At 55.7% G+C, this 21,403-nt stretch overlaps 1 protein-coding gene and 4 non-coding genes across 6 annotated transcripts in view; 2 read left to right on the top strand and 3 right to left on the bottom strand.

Annotated features, from left to right (window-relative positions):
* Positions 1 to 136: 136 nt before the first annotated feature.
* TRNAR-UCU lies at positions 137 to 223 on the bottom strand. Its single transcript is given in 2 exon segments — positions 137 to 172; positions 187 to 223. It is a non-coding gene; the product is annotated as a tRNA-Arg (tRNA).
* A 489-nt stretch (positions 224 to 712) lies between these two features.
* On the top strand, positions 713 to 794 carry TRNAL-UAG. Its single transcript has one exon. It is a non-coding gene; the product is annotated as a tRNA-Leu (tRNA).
* A 445-nt stretch (positions 795 to 1,239) lies between these two features.
* TRNAQ-CUG lies at positions 1,240 to 1,311 on the bottom strand. Its single transcript has one exon. It is a non-coding gene; the product is annotated as a tRNA-Gln (tRNA).
* Positions 1,312 to 1,882: 571 nt separating this feature from the next.
* Positions 1,883 to 1,955, bottom strand: TRNAK-UUU. Its single transcript has one exon. It is a non-coding gene; the product is annotated as a tRNA-Lys (tRNA).
* A 1,171-nt stretch (positions 1,956 to 3,126) lies between these two features.
* The window catches only part of ALOXE3 (arachidonate lipoxygenase 3), a 19,451-nt gene continuing 1,174 nt past the window's right edge, over positions 3,127 to 21,403 (top strand). Inside the window, exons 1-14 of one of the 2 annotated variants that reach the window (XM_040628222.1) lie at positions 3,127 to 3,288; positions 3,917 to 4,121; positions 5,213 to 5,294; positions 5,844 to 5,963; positions 6,253 to 6,378; positions 8,925 to 9,028; positions 9,327 to 9,499; positions 10,208 to 10,351; positions 10,439 to 10,642; positions 10,736 to 10,822; positions 11,284 to 11,453; positions 11,988 to 12,109; positions 15,852 to 15,952; positions 16,539 to 16,709. In XM_040628222.1, coding sequence (XP_040484156.1) covers positions 3,142 to 3,288; positions 3,917 to 4,121; positions 5,213 to 5,294; positions 5,844 to 5,963; positions 6,253 to 6,378; positions 8,925 to 9,028; positions 9,327 to 9,499; positions 10,208 to 10,351; positions 10,439 to 10,642; positions 10,736 to 10,822; positions 11,284 to 11,453; positions 11,988 to 12,109; positions 15,852 to 15,952; positions 16,539 to 16,709 — 1,956 coding nt within the window. In that variant the 5' untranslated portion in view covers positions 3,127 to 3,141. The remainder of the gene's footprint in view (positions 3,289 to 3,916; positions 4,122 to 5,212; positions 5,295 to 5,843; positions 5,964 to 6,252; positions 6,379 to 8,924; positions 9,029 to 9,326; positions 9,500 to 10,207; positions 10,352 to 10,438; positions 10,643 to 10,735; positions 10,823 to 11,283; positions 11,454 to 11,987; positions 12,110 to 15,851; positions 15,953 to 16,538; positions 16,710 to 21,403) is intronic. The other variant, XM_040628221.1, reaches the window with a different exon arrangement.

The raw sequence follows: 21,403 nt of genomic DNA, 5'->3' as shown, positions 1-21,403 counted from the left end.
GAAGAGAGCAGAGCGGAGACTGAGGTTGGAGCTGAAACCAAGTGGAAAACACTGAAATAGGGTAGGGGGAGAAGGGATGGGAGCCTTTAAGGAAAAACCGGATAAAGGGGAAGGAAAAAAAAAATTGAAATAAAATCGACTCTGGTGGGATTCGAACCCACAACCTTTGAATCGCTTTTTCGTCACTAGAAGTCCAATGCGCTATCCATTGCGCCACAGAGCCACTTGGCGGGCGGCGGCGTCTGACGGCTTACGGGTACTAGCACGGGCAAAGAGCGGGAGGGGAGAGGGGTGTGAGGGGACTTGGGCGGGGCGTGCCAGAAGCGCGTGGTTGGGACCTCGCAGGCCTGCGCGGGAGAGGTAGCGGGCCACAAGCAGAGCGCCAGGTGGGAGTGCGGGCGCGCACGGGTGGAAGAGACAGGGAGGGAGAGCAACCGAACAGGAGCGAGCGAGGACAGAGCTCCGGCTGCCCGCTTGGGGGATGCTTCCAGCCCAGGCACACCCCGCTCCCAGATGCGGCCCCACCCATGAAAATAAACTTGTTTCGCTGCAAATATCGGTGTGTCTCTATTTCCTCCGCTTTGTTTTGCCGTCCGCTGCTCCTGGGTCTGCGGTTTCCAAAGAAAGCCCGCTGACTTAGTACCACTGTTTCGAGCCTGTCTCGCCCCTCCAGTCTCTTAGGAGGACTACGGGGAAATCTTCTTTCCACGCAGGTAGCGTGGCCGAGCGGTCTAAGGCGCTGGATTTAGGCTCCAGTCTCTTCGGAGGCGTGGGTTCGAATCCCACCGCTGCCAAGATGGAGTTTTTCTGGTGGCTTGTGCACCCTAGAACCCATAAATGGCTTCTCTCGGGGATCTATGCTCCTTGTTTTTACGCGGAGGACTGCTTGCTGCGATCGCACCTTCCGCTCCCTGCTATTCCGGACAGCCTGGGTGGTGCCAGCCAGGACTTGGTGGAAACTACCACAGATCTTCGGTTCTTCGTGACTGATCTCCGTTCTACGGTGTCCTGAAATTGCATTCTTACCTCTCAAAACTAGCGCAACTTGCTATTATCTTTAAGTGCTGACCGTGTGTTCTGATGGTGTGCGGGAGGCTCCGATTACCCGGTCTGGGAAGCCCAAAGGACAGAGTCTTCGTTTGCTTTCCTTCTCAGACTCTCTCTGGGGAACAAGAGAGGCTCATATACGAGGTTGATAAACAACAGAGCCCCGCTGGTACCGGGTAGAGGCAAAACGTAAGGTTCCACCGAGATTTGAACTCGGATCGCTGGATTCAGAGTCCAGAGTGCTAACCATTACACCATGGAACCCACTTCTGGCTTCTGTCTTCTGGGAATGTACATATTGCTGAAGTTCGTGTTCAGCGCGTCCCACCCCGCCAACCCCCTTTCTGCCATTCACAGACTAAAGAAAACAAAAACACCTGCCTGAAGCGGTAGGCACCTCTACGGATCACCTGAAATACCAATCGAGATGCGCTGTGACGTGTAAAATACATACCATACTTAGGAAGACACAGTAGTTACTGAAAAGATTGCTAAAATTCCATTAATAATTAAAAAATATTGATTACGTGTTAAGATGATAAGATTTCATTGGGTTAAATAAAATATGTCATTAAAATTAATCTCACCTAGTTCTTTTTACTCTTTAATGTGCCTACCAGAACATTTAAATTAGCGTAAAACATCTCTACTTTTCCTCCACTCTCACTCGTTCTGTTTCCTGAGAGCTAAAATCCTTGTCGGGATTACTATCATTTCTTTTTTAAAGTCATGTAACAGAACTTTCGTTATCTTTTTTCCCTTGGTTTTGTTTAAAGGAATACAGATATTACGCTTACTTAAGAAGAGATATGTAGTCCAAAGGAAAAAAAGGAGACGCCCGAACAGGGACTTGAACCCTGGACCCTCAGATTAAAAGTCTGATGCTCTACCGACTGAGCTATCCGGGCTCTGGTTAAGCTCTTCCTCTACTGCCTATAAGAGCTGTTCGCCTGCGGAAGTCCAGGCTTCCGGAAGCCGAGGGCGATTGCACGCGCGAGCTCAGAGCCGCGGGCGCGCACCAGGAGCGAGCAGGGGCGGCCCGGCGGCTGCTGCCGGCGCTCTGCCAGCCTAGCTCGAGCACGGTCCCGGCGGAGTCGGGCCGCTGGGGCCCGAGCGCCGCCGAGGCTGGGCCACTGCGGTGCCGGGACTGGCCGCGCGGGGCCGCTGCCGGCTGCGGGCCTCCGCGGCGGAGCGGTTTGTCCGCGGCCGGGATGACCCAGATCCCGGGCACCCCACCTCCCCGGCACTTGACCCCCGCCCTGCAGGCGGCGGGCTGGCCCGACTGGAACAAAGGCCACGCGGGGCCTTCAGACGCCGTGAGCCCCGGGTCCACTTTGGTCCCTGCCGGCGCCATCCCGAGGGAGGGACCGAGATCGGACGTGTCGCGGAGCGGGGACCCAGGGGACTGGGCGTGGGGAAGGTGGTGCGCAGTGGGGAGCGACAGGAGACTTGTGCCTGATTCCTCTGCAGGGGCGACTCGCCTGCGGGCGGCCGCGGTCACGTGTGATTTATGCCGAGTATGGCTCACTTGCGAAGACTGATTCACATGGGTGATTCACAAGAAGGGAATGCGGGTGCCCCGTGCCCAGGCCTGGCTGAGAGGAGGAAGGGGTCTCGGGGCAAGTTGGGGAGTGGGCGGACCAGGGCCACAGGGTATCAGCGGGCCCCTGACCGGGAGCAGGGCAGTGTCCCAGTCACACAGGTGTTACCTGCTTCTCGTCTCCTTCTCGGCCTCTGGTCCCTCCCTCCCTTCCCAGTGGGACTCGGGCTCCTGATATCCATCTGGGTGAGCCCTGTCCTGCCAGCCAGAGAGACCGGCTGTGCCAGGGGCAAGCAAACAACTATTAGGGTGGGGAGAGGGAGCCCGCAGTGAGCCAGGACAGAGACCAGGAGCTTCGGGGGAGAGAGGCGAGCGAGCCCCAGAGCATCCCAGAGAGCGGGGCCTTCCCTGGGAGGCTTACCTACCGGGGCCCCAGCCCCCCACTCAGGGGCTCCACAGCCCGACAGCTCAGCCCCGCCCCGCCCGCAGCTCACCTCCAAGGCGGGCTCCTGCTGTGGCCACGGCTGCCGGGGCATCCCCCCTTCCTTCCCGCCATGGCCGTGTACCGCGTGTGTGTGACCACGGGGCCCTACCTGATGGCCGGCACGCTGGACAATATTTCTGTCACTCTGGTGGGCACTTGTGGTGAGAGCCCCAAGCAGCTGCTGGATCGCTTGGGCAGGGACTTCACCCCTGGATCAGTAAGTACGGAGGAGAAGGAGGAGGGACCCGTGAGGGCCAGCTGGCAGGGGACCCTGAAGGAGGGGAGGGTCATTCCCCCCGGGTCATTCCTCCAGCCCTGCAGAACTCAGGGAGCCGGCCCTGACCTCCTCACCAGCCTGTTCTGGTCTCTGTCTTTCCTGGGGACAGGGTACATTCTCCCCAGGCAGGGCTGTGAAGAAGGAACTGGGGGCTGGGGTCAGGAGAATTCCACCTGCTTCCTACTTCCTCCCATAATGGAAGGTGGGCTTTGGGCAAGTCGCTTGCCCTCTGTGAGTCGGGGTTTCCTCTTCTCTGGAGGGGATCTGCTTGCTTCCGTCAGGCTCCAGGATTGTTTGCTGGTGGCTTACACAAGGGTGCGGGAGCCAAGAAGGCTGGTGAGATCCAGAATCCACTCTGCTCACTCACGGTGCCTCTGGGAGCTGTGGCCACTTCTGCTTGGATGAAGGGGTGCCTTTTCCTAATTTATACAAAGGCCCCGCATGGGTTAGCGGCCCTCAGGCTTATATGCCAGAACAGAACAGGCGTAGGCGTAGACGCACCCCGCAAGGTGTAAGGATGCCCCTGCAGTTCCTCGCTTCTCACCTGCTTGCTTTCTGGTCCCCTCAGGTACAGAAGTACAAGGTGCGCTGCTCAGCGGAGCTGGGCGAGCTCTTGCTGCTGCGTCTACACAAGGAGCGCTACGCTTTCTTCCCCAAGGACTCTTGGTACTGCAGCTGCCTCTGTGTCACGGCCCCCGATGGCACCCGTTCCCACTTCCCCTGCTATCAGTGGATTGACGGCTACTGCACCATAGAGCTGCGACCAGGAGCAGGTGGGCCAGAGGCAGCGGCTGGCCTGGGTTGCAGAAGGCTTCTGTTGGAGTCAGGGGGTGGGGGTCGCACAGAGCCCAGGCTGCGGGGAACGGGGGTGGGGTTAGGGTAACTGGAACTCAGAGCTCCCACGTAGATGCTTTCTGAACAAAATTGAGCCTCTCCAGCCCTGAAACTTCAGCAGGGAATTTCTGGGCAGTATACACCCCTCTGGAGACACAGAGGCTAGACACACACACACACACACACGCATTTGCTCGCACGACTCATAGACACACACACAAATGCAAACACACAGAGACCCCGTTTGCTTTCGGCCGACTCCCTCTGCACTCCCCCAGAGTGAATTTCTCCTGCACCCAGAGCAGACTTAGGCTGTAAGCAGAGTAACTGGGCGTCGACAGGTGCAGAAGCTGAGAGAATTTAACTGGGACGGCCCTGCCGACGACCACTGGCTTTTCCTGTGTGGACAAAGTCCCTATGACTATCCCTGTTGGGATTCCCTCTTGCATGTGGGGGGGGGGCTTTCAAGGATGCCAAGCTCGAGCTCCTTCAGCCTCTGACCCCCACCCACGTCTCCTGAGCTGTCTGATCCCGAGAGGCATGACCAGGGCTGGTCTGCATGTTGACATGAGTCTTAGGGATGAGAGGTGATATTCTAGGTCAAGATGAGGAGAGTGACCATTACCCTCGGCCCCCTAGCGAGTTCTTCAGAGACCCGCCTAATCATCCTAGCATATCCATCCACCCATCGCTTCCCAAAATACATTTGTTCATCAGTCATTTGTCAAGTGCTCGTTACGTGCACGGTGTCGGGGCGCTGCCCTACGTGCCGGGAAAACACAAAATGACTACAATGTAATTTCTGCCCCCAAAGAGCCCTGGGAAGGAGACAAACATACAATTAGGACGATTGTTATAATTTGGGGGTGAGGTTGTCGTGAGTCCCTTCGCTGATGAATGCATGAAGAACATGGGGTATCCTTGCCACTGAGGGACTGGGTTCAAGGGTAAGGACAATCAGGCAAGCTTTGCTGGAGGACGTGCTGTTTGAAAAGAGACGTATGTGATGAGTACTTTTCATTCCCCACAGCAAAAACTATTTGTCAGGACTCCCTTCCCCTCCTTCTGGACCACAGGAAACGGGAACTCCAGGGCCGACAGGAATGTTACCGGTGAGGGTGGCCTAATTCAACTTCTCTCCCCACCTTTATGCTGACCTCAGCCTCAACCAGACTGACACTAACTCTGAGCTCAGATCCAACCTCGGGGGCCCGGCTCTGATCAGGACGCTCATGTAACCCTAACCTCTACCTGAGGTTGACCCCGAGTCCAGACCCAGAACGCCAGTATCGACAATTGTCCCAATAGCATCAGTGAGACCACACTCAACCCCGCCCCCCCCCCCAGCTGCCCTTGATGGCGCCTGGATGTCAGATATGACCCTGGCATTGACAGATCTCAGCCCAGCCTCAGCCTCCCCCCAAACCAGCCATGATCTTAATCTCACCTAACTCCAAACTGGTCTAGACGTTCGTGTCACCCTCAAATGCTACCCCAACCCGAAGCCCAGTGCCTTCAGGAAGAAAATTCCAATGCTTTGTCATCTACCCAGAAAGTGGGTAGTTTCTGGGGAGTTTTAATTTAAAGTCGTGTCTTTAAAAGCTAAAGTCTATGTTTACCTTAAGTTTGACCAGCCACCCCTACCTCTTTCCCCCCCGAAGCTGGAAGGTTTATGCCCCCGGCTTCCCTGGCATGATAGACGTCAGCAGCTTTGAGGAGATGGAGACAGACAAGAAGTTTGCTTTGACCAAGATGACACCTCGGGCAGACCAAGGGGACAGGTGAGGGGAGCCCCAGGCTTGGGAAGAAGGTGGAGGGGCGTGAAGTGAAGGTTGGGATGATGGGGCCTGGACAGCGGGGAAAAGGGGACAGTGCCATGTAATCCAAGAGTCAGGGGCAGAATGTGGGGGGACCCTGGGGGTCTGGCAGGGAGGTGGCTTAGGCCAGAGCAGACAGGGTCGTGCAGGAGTCCAGAGCCAGGGGAGGATCCAGGGAAGGAATGAAGGGGAGTGGGCTGCAGGTCCGTCTGACCGGTGTCTGTCTTTCTGCCTCGCCCGCCTCCCTCCACAGCAGTGGGAATCGGCACCTGCCTGGCTTCCCCATGAAGATTGACTTCCCGTCCCTGCTGCACATGGAGCCCAACATTCGCTACTCAGCCACCAAGACGGCCTCCCTGCTATTCAACGCCATCCCTGCGTGAGGCCACTGCCCTCCCCACACTCCTGTCCCTCTCCCTTCTAGCTCCACCCTGCCAAGCACATCCACATCTCTGTCCCCAGTCTCCCCCTCTCTGTCCCTGGTCTCCCTGCACTCTGTCCTGGTCTCCCCCCCCTCTGTCCCCCGTCTCCCCCTCTCTGTCCCCGGTCTCCCCTTCTCTGTCCCAGTCTCCCTCTCTCTCCTGGTCTCCCCACTCTGTCCCCCTCTCTATCCCTGGTCTCCCTCTTCTCTCTCCATTCTCTGTCTCCCCATCATCTCCTCTTTGCTCCTGTGTGATCCCTTCTCTTTCCAGTCCTCAAATCTATGAAATGAACCGAGCGCTTTCTCAGTGCAGAGCTTGGTCCCAGGCGCTGTAGGTGGGACCGTGTTGAGCAGGACAGGGAGGCCCGGCCCCGAAGCTTTAAGGAAGTGAAGTCAGACCACCTCACGTTCAGATCCCAGAACCAACACCTTCCAGCCGTGTGACCTTAATCTTCACATGGCCTCTAAACAGTTTCCTTGTTTGTAAAATGACAGTAACACCCATGCCTGCCTCACAGGTCTGGGTGAGAGTAAGCGAGACGACACCCAGTACAAAACAGTCTCTCAGTGGATGTGACTGAGAGTTAGGATGTCGTCTCCGACCGCGAGGAGCTCAGAGTCCCTAGGGAGATGTGTGGCACAGTCAATTAGGAACTGGACGGGCCATTAGCAGCTCGAGTCCACAGCTGGGTCTCTGAGTGTGACTTATGGTGGGGGTACCATTGACACTCCTGACCAGAGTCAGCCAGGGTGAGCAGGGGCCAGCAGGTGGCCCCTGGGAAGGCAGGTGGGACTGAAGCAGGCTTTGGGCCATGGAGAGGAGAGGTGAGCAGAGAGGGGGTGCATACTGGGCAAAGCCAGGTTGGTTTGGGGAGGACGGAGAGGCTCGGCTGGCCATCTGTGCAGGGGCTGCATTGGAAGGCCCAGAGGAGTTTGGGACAAGGGGCTAGATCCTCATCCTTGGGGCTTCTGTGCCCAACTGATTCTTTGGGAGAAGGACTAGTAGGAAGGGGGCAGAGGTGGGGCAGGCGGGGAGCTGGGGATGTCCTGGCTGGAGCGCAAGGTAGTCGCAGGTGGCTCAGGCCTCAGGGCAAAGACCCGCGAGAGGCCCTGGCAGGGCTGAGGGACCAGGGTCACCTAAGCTGTCCCCAGAGAGGCATGTGGGTCTAGGCAAGGGAAGGCGCCGGGAGGCCACGAGGACAGCCTGCGTGGGGCTCAGAGAAGGGCCCGTGGGCAGAGGGAGCTGGCATTTGGCAGCCATTGGGGATTTATGGAGAGCAGGGGTGGTAGCAGGGCTTCGGTGCGGGGCCATGGCAGGGACTCTGAAGGACGCTCACACCAGGCCCTTGGAAAAGGAAGACGTTTTCTTTCTCTTTATTGCCTCCTTTCTCTCTGCCTTTTTTTTTTTAAAGATTTTATTTATTTATTTATTAGAGAGAGAGTATGAGTGGAGGTTAAGAGCAGAGAGAGAGGAAGAAACAGACTCCCCACTGAGTAGGGAGCCCGATGTGGGACTCTATCCCAGGACCCTGGGATCGTGCCCTGAGCTGAAGGCAGACGCTTCCCCAACTGAGCCCCCAGACACCCCTCCTTGCTCTCTGCTTTAACAACGAGCTCCCACCCAGTGTTTCCCCTCTTTGGGGCCTTATGGGGCAGGAACTGGGCAAATGCTGTGGACTGAGGGGTGGGCAGCTCAGTGGACACTCAGGAAGTTGTCCCGGGCTTGGGAGGTCATGGCGCCCACACCCTTTGGGGCCCCTGAGCACGCTTCCACAGCCCCCCTCGCCCACTGCTTGCCACAAACCCACCTGGTGGGCGTTGCATTCCCTTCCGTTTGATGGTGATCGCGAACCGGTATGTCGGGTCATCCAGGGCCGGGCCTGGCCGCAAGGGGCCCACGGTGTCGTGTGTAATAAAGGGCGTCAGGAGGACGTTGGATTTACCGCATAACGCAGGGAGTGCGGGGCGTTTCGTGTGGGTTTGCGGGGTGTGAGGCCGCGCTCTGGCGGACTGTGTGTCTTAGGTTTGATAGCAGGAGGAGATGTAGGCTGGGCTCACCACGAGAAACACAGCTCCAAAAGGTTCGGACGGTACAGACACCCACTAAATGAAAAGTGCATGGTCCCCGCAGGCTGCCGCCCCCCCTTTTACGAGTCTGGTGTACGAAGTACATCTCGGGTTATGTGTTGTGAGAAGGCTGTGGTTGGTCGGGACCAGCTGGTGGCTGGCGTCCTACCCAGACGGGGGCCGGTGAGGGCCCGTGACTAGATGGAAGCTTGAGGAAAGGCCAGGCACCAGCGAAGACTGGCCGTGTGCACCAGTGGGCATACACAGACGGGCTCATCCCTACAAAGCCTCAGCGGGCCGCTAGACTTCTCTCGCGGTGCACTGTTAGGCACGTCTGCTCTGGACATGGACCTGGCCGGGTCCCTCCAGGCCTCTAGGCCGGGGGCACAGTGCCCCAGGCAGCCCCAGGCCCCACCCTTGCTTCCCCTCCCCCTCAGGTCCTTGGGCATGAAGCTCCGAGGGCTGCTGGACCGTAAGGGCTCCTGGAAGAAGTTGGATGACATCCGGAATATCTTCTGGTGCCACAAGACGGTCATTTCAGGTGCACAGAGCCAGGCACCCTACTCTGTGCTCGGAGCCCTGCGCCCCGTTCTGGGAATGGGCCCTTTTTCAGCCCTCTCGGGGAGACCGTGGGATTCCCAGAGGGAGGGGCTCCTGGTCTCATGGGTGGCCACCTCGCAGTCTCCCCTTAGGAGCTCACGCCACCTCCCCTTTCTCTGGGAGGGGACAGGAATAGGGGAGTGAGGACAGAGAGATACTCTGCTTGCCAGGGAGACGGTCAAGGGTTGGATCTCGGGAAGCAGTTTCCAGACCAAGGAGCCCCCTCTCTTGCCCCCTAGAGTACGTTACGGAGCACTGGTGTGAGGACACCTTCTTCGGCTACCAGTATCTGAACGGCGTCAACCCCGTCATGCTCCACTGCCTCTCCAGCTTGCCCAGCAAGCTGCCCGTCACCAATGACGTGGTGGCCCCCTTGCTGGGACCCGACACCTGCCTGCAGATGGAACTAGAGGTGGGTGAGGTGCCTTTATAGACAAGGGATGTGTGTGGAGGTAGGATGGGATGGCTGGAGCTGCAGCCAGCCTCGCACCCTTGAACTGGGGCAGGTGGGGATGAGGGCCGGATGGGCTGGGCATGGCTGGAAGCCTGAGGTGAGACTTGGTGGATGGTAGGAGGGAGCAGGACAGCATGGAAGACGAGGCCCTGCCCGTGTTCTGGGGCCTCCAAGATCCCCAGTGCTGAGGCCCAAAGAAAGCGATTTTAGGACAGGTGGAAGGCAGTACCACTGCATACAAGAGGAACAGTCATGGAGACAGGAGCTCCAAGGGCGTGGGAGAAGACGATGGTCAGTCTCTCTGGGACAGCCAAGCCCTCAGGCACCCTCCAGGAGGCTGGAGATGGGGCAGGCAATTCTCAGAGTGTGGTCATTTTCCTGTTGTTGGATATACTGACAGGGTCACTGAGCTGAGAGAGCGGGAAGGACCAGGTATGGGGGGATGGGGAGAGGACGCCAGCTTACCCAGGTGGGAGGTGGCGCAACCAGGGACTCAGGCGGACCTCATTCCGGACATTCTGGGGAGGGTGGAGTAGCTCACTCAGGCCACGAGTGCAGCCTCCAAGAATTACCGAGGCCCCGGCTGGGGTGGGAGTGGGCGGAGAACAGAGAGGGCAGCGCAGCGCGGGTCGGAGGGCGCTGTGAGCCTCCGTGTGCCTTCCGCAGAGGGGGAACGTCTTCCTAGCCGACTACTGGATCCTGGCGGAGGCCCCTGTCCACTGCCTCAACGGCCGCCCCCAGTACGTGGCCGCCCCGCTCTGCCTGCTGTGGCTCAACCCGCAGGGGGCGCTGGTGCCCCTGGCCATCCAGGTGAGACCTGGGGCGGGATTCCGGGGGCGGGCTCAGGAGGCACACTAGCAGTTTTGAGCCTCACCCCCTTATTATTCTTGGGAGCAGCTCAGCCAGACCCCCGGGCCCGACAGCCCCATCTTTCTGCCCACTGACTCTTACTGGGACTGGCTGCTGGCCAAGACGTGGGTGCGCAACTCCGAGTTCCTGGTGCACGAGAATAACACGCACTTCTTGTGCACGCATCTGCTATGCGAGGCCTTCTCCGTGGCCACGCTTCGTCAGCTGCCGCTCTGCCATCCTATCTACAAGGTCTGTGCGGCCCCGGGGCGGGGGCCAGAGGCGGCGGGCCAGCTCGGCCTGCTCCCCTGACCTTCGGCTCCTGTCTCCTCATCCCGCTCGCAGCTCCTGCTCCCCCACACTCGCTACACGCTGCAGGTGAACACCATCGCGCGGGCCACACTGCTCAACCCCGAGGGCCTTGTGGACAAGGTGCGGCCTCCGGCCCCCGCCCCCCCGTCTCTGAAGCCCCGCCCCGAGGCCGCTTTGCCACGCCCACAAGCCTCTTCAGCCTCCGATCCCACTTCACAGTCCCTGCGAGACCCTTCCCACAAGCCCCGCCTCTCCCCTCTGGTCCCTCCTTGCCCCGCCCACAAGCCCGGGCCCCGCCCCCTCAGGCCCGGCGTCCGAAGTCTCCCAGAGGTGGGCACGGCAGCCCCCCTCGATCACATCCCCACTCCACCCCACCGCGGACCCTGCTTTCTTTCAGTTAACAAATACCTAGGATTTCCTCCCATGCACATAGTAGGGCCGCAACCTTCGCAGCCCGCGTCAGTCCCTGTGGGGGTTTGATGCGCGGTCTTGGACTCCTTGATTAACTGGTACTGGAACATCCCCTCGGCTGAGTCACCAGCCTGGTCTGGTCCCCAAGCCGAGCTGTGTTGTGTTCTCAGGTCACCTCGGTCGGGAGGCAAGGCCTCCTTTACCTCATAAGCACCGCTCTGGCTCATTTCACCTACACCGATTTCTGCCTTCCGGACAGCGTGCGGGCCCGCGGCGTCCTGGCCATCCCCAACTACCACTACCGCGACGACGGCCTGAGGATCTGGGCGGCCATTGAGAGGTGCGGGGTGCGGGCCCGGGACCCCACCAGGGCCCCCTGGCTCAGGGACAGTGCGGACCCCTGTTCTCATGCAGGCTAGGGCGCTTGGAGCTGGGGGTCGCGGGTACTTTGGGCCCCAGCAGGGAGCACCCCAAGGGTGAGAGTTGGGGTTGGGGTCCTCAATGCAATGACGGGTAGCTGCGGGCTGGGGAGGGGCGGGGCTGTGTGTGAACCAGCAGGGAGGAAGGAGAGAACAGAGTGTCCCGAGGATTGGGGCAGGTGCAACAGAGAGGTGTGGGGCCCCCAGGCTGTTCTCAGTGCACTCCCCACCCCCAGACCCCTGGGTGGGAAGGAGGCCCAGGGCACCCATGACTCGGGGGTGCCCAAACCTGGGACCTCAGGTTCCATCTGGATCTGGGAGCTCCCACTGGACTGTGGTGGGCTCTTGATGGACACTGGCTGTCTCTCCCCAGCCTGAGTGGCACTGGGCCTTAGATTTCTGGCCAGGCCTGAGCCCAAGGTCACCCCTGTGGCACGAGCATCTCTTTCCTGCAGCTTTGTCTCAGAAATCGTGGGCTACTATTATCCCAGCGATGCGTCTGTCCGGCAGGACTCGGAGTTGCAGGCCTGGGTCGGCGAGATTTTTGCTCAGGCGTTCCTGGGCCGGGAAAGCTCAGGTATCCCATCCCCCCACCACGAGCTCCCAATGACCTGGTGTTCCCTCTGGCCTCACCTGTTACTTAGCTCTTACTTAGGACAAGTCTTTGAACTACATCCTATTATTAGCCCCACGGCACAGATGGGGAACAGGTACAGAGAAGGCTTTGCAGATAGTGGCAGAGGTGGGATCCAGAGCTGGCTCTCACCGTCTCCAAAGTCCTTGCTCGAAGCCACTACACTGTGACCCTCTGGTTCTTCCTCGACCCTTACTCAAGCCTGTCCATTCACTGCTGCTTGCTGAGCTCTATGGACATGTCCCATCATGTGGTAGGAGCCATCTCCAGCCTCAAAGGTTGAGGATTCCGGAACCTTCTCTCATACTTCCTCATGCTTGTTCCTCCAGGTGGCCCCTCGAGCCACCAACCTCTCTCATTTCTTTTGGCCCCCTGGAATGACATGGTCCTGCTGCCTCCTAGTTTTTCCTTATCAACACCTGTCACCTGGCACTAACTTCCCCCACTTCTTCTGACACTGCCCGAAAGGTTTTTGAGACCCACTGACCCCAGAGGCCCTGTCTTCTGCCTCCTTTGCTTAACCTCAGCAGACCACCCTCCCCTTCCTTAAAGTCTTCCCTTAGGCCCAGGGAGGAAGCATCCTCTGAGGCCCCCACTTCCTCCTGGGCCTTTCCCAGGTCCCTGTCCCAGATGTTGGCTTGTCCGGCCTGGGTCTCTGTCTCCTCTCTACCCTCCCGTGCTGGAATGATCCTTTCTCCCATTTCTCCTCTGCAGTTGATTTCAGACTTAGAAATCCCCCTACCCCCCATTCCCTGAAGAACTTTCCATTTTCTCTGTCTCCTTGTCACCCTTGAGACCAGCACACAAAAACTACAAGCTACAGGTTCTGAGGCTTTTTTTTTCCCTTTAAACAATGAATTTTAAACACATAGAAAAGCAGAGAGTATAATGCAACGAACACCCATTCACCCACCGCCCAGATTCAACCAGCACTCATTTGATTAACCTGTTGCTTTTATTAATTGCTGAAGTCTTTTAAATTACGCATATTTCATATTTTACTCCCAATCAATATGCAACTCAAAAAAACCCAAGTTTTTCTACACAACCACGATACTGTCAGCACGCTCGACAGAGTTGACAATAAACTCCAATATGGCACATGTAGAGGGAGAAGCAGGCTCCCCGCAGAACAGGGAGCCCGATGTGGGGCTCGATCCTGGGACCCTGAGGTCATGACCTGAGCTGAAGGCAGATGCTCAACCGAGTCACCCAGGCGCCCCTCTTTTGGATCTTTAAAGGATGACCCGTCCCCTGCTTTGCAAGCCCACTGTTAATCCTGGGCTGACCTGATCCTGGCGGCTTCCTCCTCTGAGGGTAGTTTTTCTCTTTGGGCCTGTTTCTTATTTAAGACCTGGGGCAGGGGGTCTAATTACTGTGGGCTGACTCTCCTATCTTACTGTATTCAGCCTGTCTCTGACTCAGAACATCAGAGCACTCTTCAGATGGACGAACAGCTCCGACCGTGCAAGCTTATCGCAGATTCCTGGTTTAGGGCGAGGCACACTCATTAATTAACTTCAGTCAGTGTGACTTTTGCTTCCATATTTCAAGGGGAACAAATTAACCACAGGAGCTACAGAAAAATTCCCATAGGTGGCCTGACTTCCTTTGCCTTTTAATCTCGGCCCTTCCAGGTTAGAATATCCCCCGCCAAGGGAACATCCAGAAAATTCCCACAGGCTCCCAGTCAGATGCCCGGTCCTTCCTCCGACCCTCTGCATCCTGACTGCAAACTTTGAAGCCATCTTTGGCTCCCACTCTGTCTTCCTGATTCCCTAAATCTGGCTGGGTGGCCAATTCCTCTTGTCGCCATCATGTCCCACTGTCACCACCCAGTTCCAGTCCTCATACTGTGGCAGCTGCTTCTTTCCAGGCCTCACTGTTCCCAGCCTCTTGCTGCCCACCCATCAGGTCTGTGGGGCCGCCACCCTGACAGTCCTCCAAAATTGTGCCCAGAAACCACGTGGCTTGGCACGTGCTGTGGCTTCACCTCCAATAAGTACCTTCCCTGTCCCTTCGCCTTGCTGATGCCTCCTCATTCCTTCCCGCTCTGCTTCTTACCTTCTTAGATATTCACTCCAGGCAGCCAGTAATTACTGGGCTCGTAACAGTAAGTATTGTTCCGGGGGTTCAGCAGTGAACAGGACAGACGAAACTCCCCCTGGCCTTCCCAGAGTTTCCCATTCTAGTGGGGAGATTCGGAGAATCACCAAACAAATATGTCAGGGGGTGGGTTAGGAGCGCTCAGGAAAAGGAAACAGCACGTGAGGTAGGGGGTTATTTCAGCTAGGAGGTCCTGGAAGGCCTCTTGGAGGAGGTGACATTTGAGTAGAGAGCTGAAGGAAGTGAGAGAGCTAGTTCTGCGGATAACTGGTTTTAGCAAGGGGGTGACATGATTGGATTGATGATTCTAAAGGATCAGTCACTCTGGCCGTCAGGGACAAGAGTGGAAGCAGGTGGGTTCATGCAGGAGGGACATGATGGAGACTGGGTGCTGGTGAGGTGGGATTGGCTTCTGAAAGTATTTGCCGATATACGTGGCATGAGATAAAAAGAGGAGGGGATGCACAGACTGGGGTCTGAGCGACTGGATAAAGCTGCGGGAATGGGACCACCGTGGGAGGGACAGGTCTGGGGAGTGTGTGGGGGAGGGGGCCAAGCATCAGGGTTTGCAGGTGTGACGTCTGAGAGGCCGTGTAGACACCTACCTTGGAGTGTCAGGTGGCAGCCGCGGACTTACGCCCACGGCTGTGTCTAGAATTCAGGGGCCAGGTGGAGCCGGAGGTGTGAATTTGGGAGTCATCGGCCAGTGGGGAGCAGTTAAAGCCGTTGATTTGGACGAGAGCAGTGATGTACAGAGAGGAGAGGACCCAGCTGAGGCAGAAAATGCCTTCTTCCTCTGTCATCTTTTTGCCTCTCAGAGCTCACTCACCCTTGTCTTCCTGTAGGGAGGTCTCCCCTAAGCGCCCCAGCCCCGGTGTCTGTCTCTGCCCTGCCTGCGCTCTCCTCAGAGAGCCAAGCCCTGGCCTTGGAGCCCCCTTCTGCTTCCATCCCTGCGCACTTATGAGTAACACACTCTGGTCACCTGCCTTGTCAATGATCTGCCATTGGGTGCTTGGACAAATCTTGGTGAACTGGGGAGAATTAAATCATAAAGTGCTGGGGCGCCTGAGTGGCTGTCTGTTGGGCACCTGGCTCTTGAGGTTTTGGCTTGGGTCATGATCTCATGGTTTCCGAGATCGAGCCCCGCGTCGGGCTCCACGCTCAGCGGGAAGTCTGCTTGAGATTCTCTCTCTTCCTCTGCCCTTACCCCCATTCTCATTCTCTCAAGTAAATAAATAAATCTTAGAAAAATCATTAAGTGCTATCAGGGGCTGCAGATAGAAGAGGGGAGAAGAGCCAGTTTGGCTGTCAGCTTGAACTTGGCTCCTCCCGTGTGAGCTCTGCTGGCTGGGCATTTTCTGGTCCGATCCCAGCAGCCAGCTCCTATCCTGACCCCCTTCAGATGGTGATGACCGTCCCTAACCTCAGCCCAGCCCTAATCTTAATCAAAAGACAGCGGTGGCCAAACGCTCAGCCCTCTCATGCTCACTCTCCCCTTGCGGTGAGCCCCAGCCCAGAGCTGCCCCTCGGAATCCGGTCCCCTCCCTCCACACCCTTTTTCCCTTCCTCCCACACCCAGGCTTCCCACGCCGGCTGTGCACTCCAGGAGAGCTGGTGAAGTTCCTCACTGCAATCATCTTCAACTGCTCCGCCCAGCACGCTGCTGTCAACAGTGGGCAGGTGAGGTGTCAGGGGGCAGGCCTGGGGGCCCTGGGCTATGCAGGGTTGGGCTCAGCACTGGACGTGAGGCCAGAGTTGGGGTTGAGAGCATGGGTGGGTCAGGGTTGGGGTGGGTTTACGATTGGGGCTGAGGTTGGGTGGTGACTGGGTGGAGTGAAGGAGTGAAGGGCCAGTGCTGGATGAGGACAGGGGTGGAGTGGGGTTCAGGATTGTAGTGGTGTTGCCAGCTGGTGTTTTGTAGGGAATAAAACCTATAGGGCCTGTCATGGTGGAGACATGGCCAAGGGGAGAATCAGGCTGTGCCGGGTGGCATGCCAGCCCTTTGGCTAGGGCCCTCTTTGGGTTCTGCTCCTTCCTTGGTGATTCACTCCACCTAGTCCTAGAACATTGGGGGGAGTGACAAGGGGTTAACCTCCTACCCCATATCTGGAACTTTCTATCCTACATCCCTTCCTCTCTTCCCTTTCCACCATCCTTTCATTTCTCAACTGAGAGACCTGGGATGGTAGGGTCAAGATCAGGGATGATGAAGGAGCTGGTTCTCTCCCTCTGGCCAGCTGACTCAATGGGGGTGGGGTCTCTACAGCATGACTTTGGGGCCTGGATGCCCAATACCCCGTCATCCATGAGGCAGCCCCCACCCCAGACCAAGGGGACCGCCACCCTGAAGAGCTACCTAGACACGCTCCCAGAAGTGAATGTCACCTGTAACAACCTTCTCCTCTTCTGGTTGGTCAGCCAGGAGCCCAAAGACCAGGTGTGTATGGGGTGTGGGTTGGGGCGGGGGTGGAGGTTTACAGGGCCTGGGCAGTGGCAGTGGTGGTAGCTGTTCCAGGGAGGTTTGGGGACTGAGTGCTGCCATTTTTGCCCACTGCTGAGCTAGTCTTGGATTTGTCAGTTTCTTTAGAAATGATAGTTGATCCCCAAAGACATACACTGAAGAAAATATCAGTTTAGTAGCTGGGACACAATGTCTATCAAATTCACCAGTTTGCAAATGCAGCCACCCATCTGTTCGTCCATCCATCCACCCACCCATCTGTCCATCCATCCATCCATCCATCCATCCATCCATCCATCCATCCCCCTATCCACCCATCTGTCCCTCCATTCATCCATCTATCCAACCATCCATCTCCCCACCCATCCACTGTTCCATCCATCCATCCATCCATCCATCCATCCATCCATCCATCCATTCATCTATCCATCCATCCATCCATCCATCCATCCATCCATCCATCCACCTATCCACCCATCTGTCCCTCCATTCATCCATCTATCCATCCATCCATCCATCCATCCATCCATCCATCCATTAACTGCTCATCCATTCATCTAAACATTCAACACACATTATTTTGGATACTTCCCACATGTCAAGATGGCACTGGGCACCAGGCATATAAAACTGAATGAGACCTTCCTGCCTTTAGGATTCCTATGCTCTAGTTGAGGAGACAGACAGGGACATGAAAAAGGGCATCACAGTCTTGCAGGCATCATTTATGTGTGAACACATCAGGAGCGTTTGCAACATGTCAGACGGTGGGCAGATGTGAACCCTATCCTCATGAGCTTAGTCTTATAATAGAGGTGAGAATGGGGACTTGTGCAACCTGACTGAGTCTGGGCGAACCCAGGAAGGCTTCTTGGAAGAAGTGACATCAAAGCTGAAACCTGCAGGACAAGTAGGAGCTAGGCAGACAAAGGAAGGGCAGGGTTAGTTTCTAGGCAGGAGGAAGGACAGAACCAAGTGAAACGAAGTGAAGGTGAGTCCGTTGTTGTGTTGGTAGGATTGCAAATGGTTCAGTGCGGGCGCAGTGTTCATTCGGAAGATGATGGGGAGCCACTGAAGAGCTTTAAGGCATTACATGGCTGAGTCTATGTTTTAGCAAGGGTGCCTCTGTGGCTGTGTGGATGGTTGGGACGGGCAGTTCTAGGCAGGAACAGGTGAGGAGGCTGTCAGGTCCGCTTGGCCAAGGGAGCAGCCCCTTGATCCCCAATTATCAGTATTTCCATTCACATGTGGGGTCATCTGTCCTGCCTCTGCCCTCCTGGTCTTGTTCACAAGCCCTCTGACGTCACAGGAATGTCCTCATTTCTCATGCTTGACTCCGTTCGGTGCAGACGTGTGTTACCTTCCTAACAAGTTTTAATTACCATCTCATTGCCTGGGAATGCCAGGAACTCGTCCCTGGATCCTGCTCCTTTCTGGTTCCATTTCCCAAGGACTTGGAGACGTTCATTTTTGTCGTTATAAAGGAAAACACTCTGTGTTTTTTTGTTTTTGTTTTTGTTTTATCTGCTCACAGAATACTCTATTACTATTCCCAATACTCTCACTCAATACTTCTAGCCACAGAATGTGGGGGGGGGGACCAGCGGGGTGTCAGATAATTTAACTCAGTTCTGACAGTCTCCTTGCAGATAATGGCAAGTCCCACGGGCTCAGACTCATTCCCACAAGACTGCCACAGCCCCCCATTCCGCCCCCCCCCACGCCATGCCAACCGCAATCCCAGGTTGTCACCTGCGCTTCTGACCCACCAGCTAAAAATCAGAGGTTTCTACGACTCCCTACCCCCAGGTTCAGTCATTTGCTGTACCGGGTCACAGAACTCAGGGAAAACACTTTATGTATCAGATTCCTGGTTTATTATAAAAGGACATAAGTCAGGAACAGCCAGAGATGCGCTGGGCAAGGTGTGTGGGACGGGGTGCAGGGCTGACTCGCCCTCTCTGGCTGCCCTGCCCTCCCTATCCCTCCATGCTGTTTGCCAGCCTGGAAGCTCTCCAAACCCCTGCTGCTAGGGTTTTCCTGTCTCACTACCTGGGTGCGATTGATTGAATCCTTGGCCACTGAGGAGTAAGTCAACCTCTGGCCCCTCTCTCCTCCCCGGAGGCTGGGGACTGGAACTGAAAGTTCCAACCTTCTAATCGCGTGGTTGGCCCTCCTGGCAGCCACCCCATCCTTAGGGGCTTTCCAGAAGTCACCGAAGGAACGGTAGACTCAGGTGTGGTTGAAAGGCCTTATTATGATAACAAGACACCTTTAACACTTTCACGCTTACAGAATTATAAGGGTTTTAGGAGCTCTGTGCCAGGAATGGGAGGAGCCCAAATGTATATTCCTTACTGTAAATGGCAATATCACAGTGGGAGCGATGGTAGGCAAGAGAGTGAGGGTGGAGGGCTGCCTCCTAGAAGCCAGTGGGGAGTCTAACCTAGAAAATCATCACAACAGCAACAGTAGCTACTGTTTCTTGGGGGATCTAGGATGTCTCAGTCACTAAATCAAATCCCTTAGGTACGCTATTTTAAAATACAAAGTGAGTAAGGAGCTTTACTTAAAATGCTTAATACAGTGCCTGACATATAAGTGTTCAATAGATGGTAGTTCCATTTTTTTAAAAAGATTAAAAAAAATTTAAATAACCTCTACCCCCCACATGGGGCTCGAACTCACAACCCCGAGATCAAGCGACACGTTCTACCAATGGAACTGGCCAGGACCCCAAATGGTAGTTGCATTTTACAGGGGAGAGAGCTAAGCAAGTTGGTTCAGAGACGCTAAGCAAGTTGCCCGGGGTCACAGAGCTAGTACGCAGGCTCTGAACCCAGCTTGTCATGTTCCTGTGTTCTGTTTTTTTGGATAGCTATATTATAGTTTTAGAAATTAGATGTAATCTGGTGAATCAGACATAAAACTGATTCTTTGAAAAGACCAATAAAATAAAGACCCCAGAGATAGTCCCCATCAAGGGAGAGACAACAGAGCATTCAACGTACGACACTCGGTAGGCATGGAAAGACAAACCGCCAATAATTGAGAAGGTTGAAGAAATTACAAGAAAGCACGACTTGCAGTTTTATGTAAACACATTTGGAAATTGCGGTGAAGGAGATGATTTTCTAGGAAAACAACAAAGAAAGCTTAACGCCACTAGAGATGAAAACCATACATAAATGGAAAAGGGCGTTAAAGATCTCAATCCCCCTCCTTGCAAAGGGAGAGTCTACTAAGCCTTCAAGGACCAACTCATTCCTAAATCGCTCAAACTGCTCGAAAGTATAGGAAAAAATGCTCCCCAGATCATGTTACTGGGAACCTTGATACCAGCACCCAGCCAAGGTGATGCGCTTAAGAAGGGAGGTAGGTCTCCGGTAGAAAGTTCCAGTCCCAGATCCACACTTCCCCTGGTGTGACCCCGGATATGTAATCGGGCCTCTTCAAGCCTCAGTTTCTTTATCTGTGAAGTGGGAATGATAAGAGCGCCTGTCTTACAGGATTGTTGTGCCGTCATGACCGTCCATGTCAAGTGCTTGCAATGTGTTAGCTGTAATTAAGAAAATGAAATTATAAACGTGTTTCACTGAGTGACAACCATCTTAAAAATACATCATTAACCAATGAAGGCCAATAGTGCATAGTAAGACGATAATATGCCGTGCTGAAGTCTAGTTTATTCTAGGAATGAGAGGAATGAGAGATCGGTTCACCCTGATGAAATCTAACGATGTAATTTATTACATCAATAAAGTAACACCATATAATCATCTCAATATGTGAAAGAAATGTTTGGGAAGTGCGGACAGTCATTACTAATGAAAACTCAGTGTAAAATGAAACTCCCATACCCCCCTTTTTTTTTAAAGATTTTATTTATTTATTAGAAAGAGAAAGCATACAAGCAGGGGGAGCGGGAGAGGGAGAAGCAGGCTCCCCGCTGAGCAGGGAGACCGATGCGGGGCTCAAACTCACGACCCCGAGATCATGATCTGAGCTGAAACCAAGAGCCGGACACTGTAACCGACTGAGCCACCCAGGTGCCCCAAGACCAAGAATTTGTAAACATCAGGATTATTGGCAACAGTTACATCGTATGCAGGTGATACTGGACGGGAGGCACATGCCGATTAGGAGGCTGGGCCCGTGGAGCCCAGCTGCTTCTGTGGGCTGCTCAAGGAGAGAGGGGCCACCCCGTCCTGCCACAGGACGGCACCCACTAGATGCTCACTGCGAGGGTTGCCGATTGCGGCCGGCCGGGCTGTAAAGGGAGCCCGTGAGTGGTGATGGTGTTGGGTGGCTTGGCAAGACGGCTTCAGAACTGGCTGTCGTCTTCAGGGGTGGGATTTTGTGAAATGGTGGGGTGACAGGTGTATCCTGGGTCCTGTCTGCTGGAGGGTGTTTGTGTTGATTTTGTAACACGTCGGGTTGATTTGTGTTACGAACGTGCTTGTGCTCTTTTAGTTCACAGAGCAGTGGACCAGGCCCTGGAAGGGACCTTTGAAGATGCTCTGGTCCCATGCATCCTCTTTCAGGCGCAGAACGGGTCTTGGGGCCGCATTAACAGACAGAGGGCTACCAGCAGAGGGAGCACTAACCTGGGCTAACCATCCCGGCAACACACTCCCTGGGTTGCCGGTGTGTGTGTGGGGGGGGGGGGG

This window comes from Ursus maritimus, unplaced genomic scaffold (assembly GCF_017311325.1).
Source record: "Ursus maritimus isolate PB19 unplaced genomic scaffold, ASM1731132v1 scaffold_14, whole genome shotgun sequence".
Lineage (NCBI taxonomy): Eukaryota > Metazoa > Chordata > Mammalia > Carnivora > Ursidae > Ursus > Ursus maritimus.
The sequence above is the reverse complement of the archived record's forward strand: the minus strand, read 5'-3'. Positions and strand labels throughout refer to the sequence as shown.